The 11822-nt window shown below is 49.8% G+C and overlaps 1 protein-coding gene across 2 annotated transcripts in view; it reads right to left on the bottom strand.

Annotated features, from left to right (window-relative positions):
- Positions 1-243: 243 nt before the first annotated feature.
- The window catches only part of SUFU (SUFU negative regulator of hedgehog signaling), a 100608-nt gene continuing 89029 nt past the window's right edge, over positions 244-11822 (bottom strand). For both annotated transcript variants that reach the window (XM_068399299.1, XM_068399300.1), the window contains exons 11-12: positions 10560-10628; positions 244-7323 (exon numbers count right to left, since the gene is read on the bottom strand). In XM_068399299.1, coding sequence (XP_068255400.1) covers positions 7234-7323; positions 10560-10628 — 159 coding nt within the window. In that variant the 3' untranslated portion in view covers positions 244-7233. The remainder of the gene's footprint in view (positions 7324-10559; positions 10629-11822) is intronic.

Raw genomic sequence — 11822 nt, 5'->3', positions numbered from 1 at the left:
GATCCTGCACCGGGCAGGGCCTGGGACCGGCCATTTTGCTGAGGATTTTTGGGAAAAGGAAGATCCCTTTCTCTCTCACGCTTGCACTCGGGAGGTCTGGGTGAGAGACCCCGCTCCCCCAGCGCCGGAGGGAGAAGATGCTGATGAGGATGGGTGGAGGAGAAGGGGCTGCCAAGGCAGCCGTGGGGCCGAGCGGGAGGCAGGCGGTCCCGCCGAGTCGCCCGCAGAGAAGGACACCGACAATTCTGCAAATACCTTTAATGCACTTAGAATACACGGGAGGAAAAAAACGTTTAGTGATTCACAAAAATATTACAAAAAGTCACGTGCAGGTGAAACACACCCAGCACTGCAATAACAATGTAAGAATTTACATTAGAAACTAATATAAAATATTTAAAAACCTCTGCTAGTTTAGCTTTCCATTTGTTTTTTGTCTTTTATAAAAAAAAAAAGGAGGAGGGGAGGGGGAAGAAAGGCCATCTACAAGGTACTGATACACCGGCTGCAGAAACGCGGGCTCTTTCCAGCCCTGTCGGTAGCCTCCTCGGCTCCTCGCTCAGCACGACCCTGCGCACGCAGACCGCACACACTCGCACACGCACACGGCTGAACTACAGACAGGTTCACCTCCGCGCTGCGAGGGCAGCCCCAGCGCTCAGGCTTCGCTGTGGCCCCGCTCGCCCCACGTGTCCCCCACCCCAAGAAGCTTGCCTTCTGCTCTAGGTTTTGCAGAAACCGTCCAGCTTACACAAAAAGCAGCGTCCCCAGCGAGCGGCAAAACCTCCATCCCTTTAAAAAAGGGAAAAGCCACTGTGTCCAACCTGGGCTGGACGAGAGAAGGGTTTTGGATGATTAAACTTGGGTTTGGAGCGTGACCGTGGCCAAATGCGGAGCACCAGGGCTCCAAGGCTGGATGGGTGCAAGGAGCATCCCGGCGTGGGGGCCAGGGCATCGATACAAGCCCCTCATGGGATGCCGTCTGCTTCCACAGGGCTGCAAGTTGCTGCTTCGGGGAAAGCCAAAATCTGAGAACAAAAGGGCCTGGAGCCCCCCAGCCCATGATCAGTCACTGCTGGGATGACACGGCCACTCACACACACCTCCCCTTCCTCTGGCCCCCAGGGGTTCACAGCCCGCTTGCTGCCGCAGGAGAAACGGCACGGGAGCTTTGTCGCCAGCACCGCAAAGTCCTCCTGTGCCCATCCCGCCTGTGGCATTGTCAACACACGCCGTGTTTATGTAGGACCTACCGCACACGGCGACAGCTCGGTCCCTCCCACCCTCGCCGTTCATGCAGCGGAGGGTTTCCGGAGCTGCACTTTCACTGCAGTTGGGCCCCAGGGAAAGGAACAAAGGAGCCATTTTCATCTCCAGCCTCGCCGGGAGTGGAGGGAGAGGGCGAGAGAAAAGACCAGTGTTTGCAAAACACAACAATCGGCAGGAAATTTTCCTCCAGCTTTTTGAGGTTGGGTTTTTCTTCCCCTCTCTCTTTTCCTCTTTTTAAAGAGGGAAGACATAGCACCAGGACAGTTCAAAAACAACCAGGCACTGGCCAGCCAGATCTGCCACGTGCAGCCCTTTCTGGGCCGACGATCCTCTCCTGCTACCGGGGCCCTACAAGCCGAACGGTGAACGATGCCACGGTCTTTCGTCGAGGGAAAGGGAAGGGGCTACCTTCACAGCAGACTAAGAAATGATGTTTCTGAACCGATGTGCCGCTCATGATGATTTTACGGTCTGTCAGCGATTTTAGGGGAAACAGAATCATGGTAGAAATGAAGGGGTGGTGAAGCACGATACACAAGAGGTTCACTGCCTGAGAGAGACAGGTCGACGCAGGGCCGGGCTTAAAACACACTTGCAACCTCGGGCTTATTCTCCATTTGAAATTTTGGACTCACGTCGAACACAAGGTTTTGTTTTTTTTTAAAGAAAAGAGAACAAGCAGACACTACACAACAGAAAAAATGTTATAACAATAGTAGGTTGCTACAGAGTTTGTTGAAAACTGCCACAGGCCCAGAGACCTAAATCCAGCTTTAAAATCTTGGGAGTTGAACCCCACTGGCAAATGTTCATTTCGAGACTGTTTTGGATATAGTTTGGCTGCTGCTTTATCGATAGGGACAGATGCAGAGAAAGGGACCTCCGGTCGCTCAACAATTCATCTGCCCTTGCAGCTTCACTCACAGGGAGAATTAAGGCACAATATATACTCTAAACAGAGGGCAGTCACGTAGAGGACCAAGCCCCCGGGGAGGCGGAAGGGCTCTCGTGGTGCTGGACCCCCTCCTCACCTGGCTGTGATGGCACAGGGGCTGAAGCCCAAGACTTCATCCAGCAGAGCCACAGGGTGTGAGGCCTTGCCCTGGGCTAGGGGAAAATCGGACACACAGGTCTAAGGGCTTCCTCTGGCCTGAAGGTCTGCGGATCTCTTCTCGCCACCTGACATGATGCTGCCTTGCCCCGGCCAGATACAAGCCAGCAAAGTGGATCATGGACTCTAGATACCCACCTAGGAGGAGGGACTAGTCATCAGGACAGATAAACAGCTGAGCAGCCACGATCCCATGCCGACCTGTCGTCTAACCCAGCGTCCTGCGAAGCATGCAGTCAGCCAAACATCTTCCTGTGAAGCATCTGAGAAAGGTTTTTGTGAGGAGCTGAGGAGACATTTGATGAAGGGCATGGACGGTGGGTGAGCCATAAAGGAGGTTCTCACGAGGGACAGGGGAGCATGAGCTCCACTCCCCACCCCACACTAATGAGAATAACAAATGAGACCGAAGCAGCCACATTGCCACACCCCATCTTTGACTCAACCCCAGACACAGCTAACGCAGCCATTTGCAGTCTCTACCATCAGCGACGGGTACAGGCCAGAGCGTGAACACGCAGTGGGATGTGTGTGGCTGGCTGCTTGCACCCGTGCAGGACCTCAGTGGGTCCTGGCATGGAAATGAGGACTTGCCTGCACGGACCCCATGCAGTGCCGAGGCCCTGATGATTCTCACTTTGGTTTCCAGCCTCCCTGCGCCCACATTAGCTCCCCTTGCAGCCCCCGAGATGCAGAAGGACTGTGCTGCCTTGAACAAGCCTGAGCTGTGGGTGCAGGAGGGAGGCTGCTACCCTGCTCCCCCACCACGCAACCTTGCCCCAGCAATCTGCCCCCTCCAAGCCAAGCATCGCTTTCAACTGTTTGTTTTTTTTTAAAGCTACACCCCCTTAATATTTCTACTGGTCACAGATGAAAAACAACACAACCCCCACTTCTTCAAAGACCATTTGATGACCCGATGGTGTCATTTCAAAAGCCATCCAAGAGCAACTGAATATTTGAAGAGCTTCAGAATATCATTTCAAATCACTGTTGGCAAATCTATGTACAGTAAACCCAATATATCACCATCCTCAAAGACATTATACACAGCAGGCACCACCTATCTAAGCCACTGAAAATATCACTGTAGGTCACACCAGCTACAAGGCTGACTGCTCTGCTCAGATCATATCCCACATACTTTCATACTGAAACTATACATTCCTTCTCCGGTTTTTAATCACGAGTTGAGAGGGAGAGTAGTCCTGGCTTTTGCGACGTCTCTTGTTTCAGAACTGCTGTCACATGTTGGATTTTCAAGGCATTGCGGGTCTGACATAAGGCTCTTCATCTTTGGAAATAACCTTATCGACCTGCACCGCAAGATTTCTCCAGGAGGGAGAAAACCTGTACTCACTGCTTCTAAACTGCCTTCATTTCCATCCGGATCACTACCTTTAACCATACAAGCCTCACAGGTTTTGGTTTCATACAATCCTGCTTCAGACCTTCTACACAATCTAGAAAAAATTCAACACCAGTGGACCTACCATCTTAGCAGGTTTGGGCTAGAAAAATACCATGGCGTTGATTAACACTGGTGCATTTCCCTTTTTCAAACTACTTACTCACTAAAATACAAATGTTTCTTTTCCATTTCCTTCACACACAGGCACGTCCTCTTTCCCCAAGATGAAAATATCCAAACTCGAGATCTCCTTTACTTGCCAATGAGTAAGCCTTTGGCACATTTGCAAACTTGATGTGAAATCAGGGGAGGGGAGGTCCTGTGGGTGCACGGCTCTCCACGATACTGAGTAACATTCAACTTTCTTATTCTTAGATAACTGTTGAGAGTCAGCGACACAACCTTGGAGCTTAAGGGCTGACTTTCACCAGTTTCTCTCTTATAGCTGGTCTAACAATAAGACAGAGATTTCTATTTTAGCAGTTATTTGTCTAGTATTTTTCCCCTTAACTAAATAGGAAGATTTAATTTCCTTCCCTTCAAACCTTCCCCTCAATTGTTATCTGGCTACCAGCAAAGATCCGTGAGAAAGCGTCTCAGAAATAGAGATTTCTGGCATGCCACCTGTTCATAACTCAAATACACAGAACTATATATAAATACATGACATGGAACAAAAATACACACACACAAGGATACTGGGTGGATTTTCAAATGCATTCAGCGTGCTCCCTCCGAAGTCAATGAAAACCCAACTCAGAGCGTCTGATGAGAGTAAATATGGTGAGGAAAACATACACGTAAGAAAGGCAGAACTGGAGCACAAGCCAGCTTGGAGGAGGCGCTTTCCCTGTGTACAGCACCACATCCCCGCTGCGAAGGCTCAACGAGTTCATAGGGCAGGAGGTCCTAAGCTTTCCAGATGTGTGTCAGAGCCTGGAGAGGGTCTGATGGACTTCTCTCTGCCCCGTACTGATCTCTGCAGGAACAGCAACAATTGACCTTCCAAACGTCCCTTCCCCACTACGATGTGGATTTTAAGCTCCTTTTAATGAGAGCTAGCATCTGGAAACAAGGCAGAGCAGCCAGCATCGTGGCAACTGGCCAGCTCTGCTGTAGGCACCCCCAGCAATCTCGTACAAGAACAGTCCATGGGCTACTGTTGGTGGATGGCTTTGGGACAAAATTGTAGTTGCTGCCCTTGCCTTTTTCCCAACTGCCACAATGTTTGTTTGTTCCTTATCTTGCGGTGGGACACTTGGGCACGTCATTTTTGAAGCTGGACTGGTACGTTTTCATACCGCTTTCTCGCCCACGCTGTCCCCTGCATATACATCTACAGTGCAGAAGGGATGCTTAGCGCTAACCAGGACAATGAGAACTGGCCAAGAGATCCCATGGATGAATGCAGTCGGCCACAGCACAGAAATCACTCTGGCTGGCACATGCAGATATCTGAAAGTTTGTTCTTTTGCAGCAGGATTTTAAGATGATCCTCTGAGTTCAGACGAAATGACAAACTCATTTACATGTAAATTGCTTTTGTAGCTTTGCAGAAAGGAAGGTTCTGCTGAGCAGAGTTGGACCCTGCATTTGGCCTGCCTTAAATTATAATATCACAACAATTATAATGATACAAATACTACTTTGTACACAAAGCACGCCCTCCCCTGCAAACCCTGGCATGCTTCGGTAGGTCCTACAGCCCTCTAGTCAATAATCACCCTCTCTGCACAGAGAGACATTGAGTTACTCTCCTGAGGCCACAGAGGAATTCTGTAGCCAGTCCAAGGAAAGCTTTGTGGCTCCCAGCTCTGCTTCTTGACCAACATTAACCAGCCTCAAATATATGCAAAAAACATCAAAGCTGACTGTGCCAGGAAGAAATTAAATCATAAACAAACAGAAAACCAACCCTGGGGTACTACGAGGCCTCCTGGACTTTGCTGTTTGATCAGGGGAGTTAAGTGTTAAAAGCTTTTGTTATACTCATATTAAGATCACACAGTGATTGCGCATAAATTGCCAAGTTAGCTTGTGGGCAGAAAGGGGTGGAAGGAAAGCTGCGCGTCCCCTGACAAGGAGTGAAGAGTTGTCACCAACAGACAATGGGCAGAGGAAGGCTCCGAACAGGCATCAGAAACAACCTGCAACAGCAGCAGGGGGTAAAGCCTGATGTGGTTTGCTGCAGCATATCCACAGGGGCCAGCATCTCAATGCAGAGACCCAACCTGACCCTGCAGAGACCCACTTCCTCCGCACACCAGGTCTTGCTCCAAGGAGGAAGCCCCAGGGATCTAGAGAGAGGGTCTTTTCAAACTGATTTTGATGCTTCACAGTTCAAATCTATCTGAAAGGAGGGACGTCAGCAACAACAAGAGACACCTCTGCGAGGCTGGAGGGGAAAATGGAGCTGCACTAGGACACAACCCTGCTGGAACAGGGAGAACAGTTGGTTTTATTGAAGCTGAGTCTCCTCTCTGCTACGCCAGGGCAGCGGAGATCTCCATTTCATATGCTTTCAAGCAGCCCTCTGGATCCTGCAGAGCTGCTGAAGTTGTCCCTGTGAACACATGGTCCTTTCTAGCTTCTCAAATTCTGTACAATAGCAAGGAAAAAATACTTGACAGTATCTCTTTAAAGATAAACACACTGTAAACAGGAGATCTCCCCCGCCCCGGTAGCTTTTTTCCTCCTGCTTGTGCAAAACCAGAGGTTGCGACCTTCCCTGGGGTTCAGGCACAAGGACAGGATGCGCGAGAATAAAGTTGCCTCTGTTTGCAGCGATACCATAGCTAATAGCACCAAGACCAACACTTAAAACATGCCTAATTTGAGGGCAGGGAGGATCTGGGTTTGTTTTTCTTGACTGAACTAGAAAGTTCATCTTTTAAATCTGTTCAGCTTCAAGCATGTGAGCTTTTGGCCTCCTTTAAACAGGGGAAATACCATTCTGTTTCTGAAAAGAAAAAAAAATAGCACATGGAAGAACAGTTCTGCAGTCAGTAAAAGTTTGGCTAACAAAAGGACTCCAGAGTCACGTAAAGAACATTTAATCCATGGATTATAGGCTCGCACCTGGCAGAAACGCATGTGTAAATACAGGCGTGCAGAGCGTCTACACCCTGGGCTAAGGCAGAAGGGAGTTCTGTAGCTAAGAGAGAGAAAGGATTCTTACTACTAATTTTCATAGTTAAATATTTCTCACTCGCACTCACACATACGCAGGCTGTTCCCAGAGAGCTCAGCCTTGGGAAGGATAAAGGAAAGGGCTCAGTTCGGTCCGGGCTGGTGCTGAGTAGCTTCTCTTCTGTTTGCAGTGGTTGTGCAGCAAACTCTTTTATTTGCAGGCAGAGTTTTTACTGCATTAATTATCCTGTGAGTCACTGGGTAATGGACAGTAACTTGGCTCTCCCAGTTGTTAGAAGGGTGTAATTCAGCTCTAATGCAGCGGGTTGTCGAACACGGCATCTGGCAAGATGGAAACTTTCAGTTTCTTTTCAGGCCAGCTGTACTCCTTTGGAAGTTTAAACTGTAAGACAGTAAAGAGAACCAGTTAATGTATATCGCTGCAACCTAACCCACCGAAAAAACAAAATCATTGCAAAGGCAGGCAGCCCCATGTTATTATTATTTTTTAAAACAAGAGGCCGCTAAGAAAACATTTCCCCATCAGTATGTTTTGGACAGCAGTGGACATTAGATAACGTGGCCTGTGCCTCAGCTGCCAAAGTAAAGTTCTGAGATTTCAGCCCAAGCGCTGTTTATTTCATCAGACGGATTCTGGAGGGCTCCTGCCCCCATCACCATTTCCCCCTGCCCTGATCTCTCTGAAAATTCACAGCACAAGTATCTCCCCTCCTACCTGACCATGTTCCTTTTCCTTTCACCTATCCAAGCCCCCAGAGCCCCCCTGTTTGCTCCCTTTAAGGGAGACTTACGGCAGCTTTCAAACTCTTGCTTGTACAGGGTGGGATGCACGTGAGCTAGCATGGCTCTGCTGGGTGACAGGCTTGCAAATGGCCACCACCTCCGGGAGGGCAAACCATGCCACCTGGGCTGGGGAGAGCTCGCACGCCTGAGCAGCATTTCTGCTCCAGCCCTACCCACCTCTGGTACAAAGGCTTTGCAGAGCACCCGTACAACGCCTCATATTCACACAGGTACTTGGCTGCTCAGGCTGTTTTGCAAACATTGTTTGAAGCACATGGAACAGAGATTTTTTTGCCCCAGTCTGGTTTACACAGCACTGTCCCTGGTCGATGTTTCCCAAACAAGGCAAGTGCACCGGTCCCATCCTGATGTTGCTCTGGGGCACCCTGCCTTAGGCTGGGAAGTCACCCCAACATCTCTGATCCCAAACACGACCATGTAGGGACAGAGCTCCAAGGAGCCTTACCACCAACCCTTCTCACAACCACATCTGACCAGGGCCCGTGCATTCACACAGATCTCTCAGAAACAGCTCTGTCGGGGGTGTAGGAGGTGGGGGTGGAATCTCTTAGCCTACAAATTTGCCCCAGCCACAGCTAAATGGCAACCAGTTCTGCACAAGCATTTAATGCAATCCCCGTGCCCAGCCTGAGGGTACCGAAAATGCAGGGGACAGCTCTGGAAGCCAGTTTGCAGGATCATTTTGTTTTGAACACTGCTGCACCCACGGTGTAGCACCGCCTGACACTGCGATAGTCCCTGACACCCTGACGAGACTCCCAGGGAGGAATCTCACCAGGATCCCACACCACCAGTGACAATCCAACCTGGAGGCAGCTAATTCAGAACAGTTACAGAGGAGAGTCCTCAGACCAAGTCCAGCAGTGCCATAAGCTTCCCAGGGGCTACGTGAATTAGACAGTTGGTGCACGGGGACGGTGACCTGTGAATCATCCATCTTTATCCAACTACTTGTCTTTCTTCCCGTAAGTGCCCCGTTTCTGAAGGACATTTAACACACGCTCAGCGGCAGGTTCCTGCTAAAGGAGATCCCCTCCAGCTGCCTGCTCCACAGCAAGGGCGGCTCTAACGTGAATTTGCTCCTGACCCTGCTCCATTTTCAGCTGTGGATGAGGGTAACCTGCAGTTGGTACCTATTGACCTTAGTATGCTGGGATGGCAGTTCAGGGTCTGACCCATGATCTTGTGGCACAGCAGGAGGATTGTTCAGGATAGTGGCTACCATAAACTCCCACTCTTTCTCCTCTAAAGAACATAAACAGTGCAAGTCCCACTTATGGTTGTTTTTTTTAAACTCAAGCTTTGCATGTATCTTGCACCGTATAATCTACTGGCCCTACACTGGCCAGGGGATTCTTCCGAGTTCGATGTCCAGGGTATGTGAAAAACATGTTAAAGAGACTCAGACAGATCATTTCACTTAATTTCACTTAACACAGGTGGCTCTTTATGCAGCAAAGGAAAAACTCTCTTTCCAGCACTTCGTTCCACCACATGAATATCAACAGCAACAGCCAGGGCTGCTGAGGAATGCCTTCAGTTGGCCCAAACTGGGATCCTGCAAGTTACAAATCCTTGGAGGAATCTGGATGCTGAAAGATCACATTTCATCTGAAGTATTTTCCTTTTTATAAACAGGAGTGCTTCCAAAGCAGTCCTCTTGGAGAAGTCATCCTTTGCATTTGTTTGTTTTTCACTTTTTCATTTAGCAAAGTCACAGTAACTCAGAACCGAGCTCCCGGTTGCTGTGCCAGGAGCTGCCATGCCTATTGCCTCTGCCTCTCAGTGGAGAGTGAAGGAACATGAGCTGTCCACAGCCTTAACTAAAGGGCCTTCAAACCAAAGTGCTCCTGGGCTTCCATGTCACTAGCAAAAATGAGCTTTGGATTAGGTTTAACTGGATAAAAGCTGGCCTAAAAGTCACTGCACAGCCAGCAGCATGCTCCCCTCACTCACACAGTGAAGAACATCCTGGCATTAAATCAACTCTGGATTAAACAATTAGAGCCCTGAGATTTTCCTGGGGGGAGGGGAGCAGGGTGAGGGATGGGAGGGCTGCTCTACAAGCCAAGGAAAGTTTCTTTAGAGTCTGCAGGGAGCTGTAAAAAATGGGATTAAAAATATTACATGTCATTTCTGCCACTGCTCTTTGAAGTCAAGCAGAATATTTATATGGCATGCATGGGAGACAGGGTGTTAAATGTTCCCCAGGAAGAGATCACATGGCAGGGGGAAGTTTAGCACCACACAGTAAAGTTTTATAAAGCTCCCCTGGCTGCTGCTATAATGTTTCCAGGCTGGCGATGGTCCTCCACAGGCCATGCAGGGGCAGCAGGTGAAGGCCAAGTAGATGCGAAAAAACCCCCGTCTGCACCCCAAACCCAAAAAAGGAGGCCCCTATAACAGACTGTTGAGCAGTAGATGTGCTGCCACCGCTTTCAGCCTTTCTGAAAGCAGGGAAGGTGATGTGCCTGGCGCTGCTGCCGAGGACACTATGCATGGCATGGAGGAAACCTTGCCACTTGGCCCAGGGGCTGCACCACTTTGATTCAGGGTGCTCAGATACCATTTTGGGAAAGATGCTGGTGGAAAGGAAACGCAGAGGCTCCCTTAATACCCATCCCTGCCCTGTATTTCTTGCAGTCCCTTCTCTCAGTGCCTTAGTTCATAGCAGACATGAAGGTTTAGTAAGGCCTCAAGTCTATGGCGCAGGGCTGCAGCTTGTGAGACGAGGGGAGGATCAAAGGCAAGCTGCAGGACAGGCTGAGCTCTCTGGGACAGTACATGGGAGATATGGGAATGACGCAGCCTTACTTCCTCTGGAGAATTCAGATCTTCTAAATCTTCCAGCATTCTCTCTACAAACTCTTCGGTCAATAGGATCTGCAAAGGAAATACAGTAGTTTACACCTTTACACTCCTAGTTTTATCTAATTGCCAAGAAATAGAAAACTACTGCAGAGAACAGGCTGTACCAGCTCACTCCTTCCCCCATGTCCTTCTTTCCCACAATACAAAGGTTTGAGGGCAAGGAGCTCCTAACTTTGCCTCCCACCCCAACCACTGCAAAAAAAACGTTAAAATTATACAGCAATCTTTTTTGACCCTCAATTATCTTCCTCAGTCTAAAATTAGAGGTTCAGCTTTAGACAGAGTGGGAAAGGAAGAAAAAGGGTCAAGATAAAAACTTTTGGAGAGACAGCAGGAGGGGAGACAGAGCCGCTTTCACCTGATCCATTGAAGTGAAGCTCACAGTTTAATCAGGAAAAAGCAGCACAGGGAAAGCCCGAGACCCGTACAAAGCTGGTGCCCTGGGCACAAGGAGGACTCTGACCCGAGTGCAGCACATCGTTCAGATGAACCAGATGGTACGGGAGATGCTCCCAGAGATGCCCACACTAGACACCTCCACGTTGTGTTGCACGTGCCCATCCCCCATGCCTGTGCTGGGAAAGCTTTTGGCTCATCTCAAGGCCAAGCTGGCAGGCATGAAGTGGCCCAGGAAAGCAACTGCTGACGGGTCAAAATCCCCAGCTGACAGCCATGACCCTGGCTCCATGGAGCCCCCCAAGTCACACAAACCAGAGACATCAGAGGAGGAGGGAAACCAGCCCCGGGAATTCAAGGGCAGGAACTCCCACCCTCTTTAAAAAAGCACGTGATAGCCAAAGGCAAACACATCCTGCCTCTCTTCACAACAGTGGTAAAGGCCAGAGCTCCAGGCAGGCCAGCTGGCTTGGCACAGGAGCAGAGACGGCAGTGTGGGACCAGGCAAACATCCTCACGCGGTGAGGGGGCGTTGGAGCAGCATTCCTGGGAGTTAGGTTGCAGCAGTATCCAGTGGATCATTCCCACTTCGGCCTACAGGTTTGTTTCTCCCCCCTGCTCCTCCTTTCCTTCCTTTGCTCCACCCTTTCCTCTGTCTCTGGCATTGCTTTCCATCCTGAAGCAACCACCATCCCCATGCCCCCTTTCTCACCCTTCCCTTTCCCTGTTCTCTCCAGCCATGAGCTCCGTGCTTACTCCCAGCGAAGGGACCACTCCAGCACCAAACACTGACAGAGCTAAGTGCCCAGC

The sequence above is a fragment of the Nyctibius grandis genome, chromosome 4 (assembly GCF_013368605.1).
Source record: "Nyctibius grandis isolate bNycGra1 chromosome 4, bNycGra1.pri, whole genome shotgun sequence".
NCBI lineage: Eukaryota > Metazoa > Chordata > Aves > Nyctibiiformes > Nyctibiidae > Nyctibius > Nyctibius grandis.
This window is presented reverse-complemented; position numbering and strand designations above follow the sequence as displayed.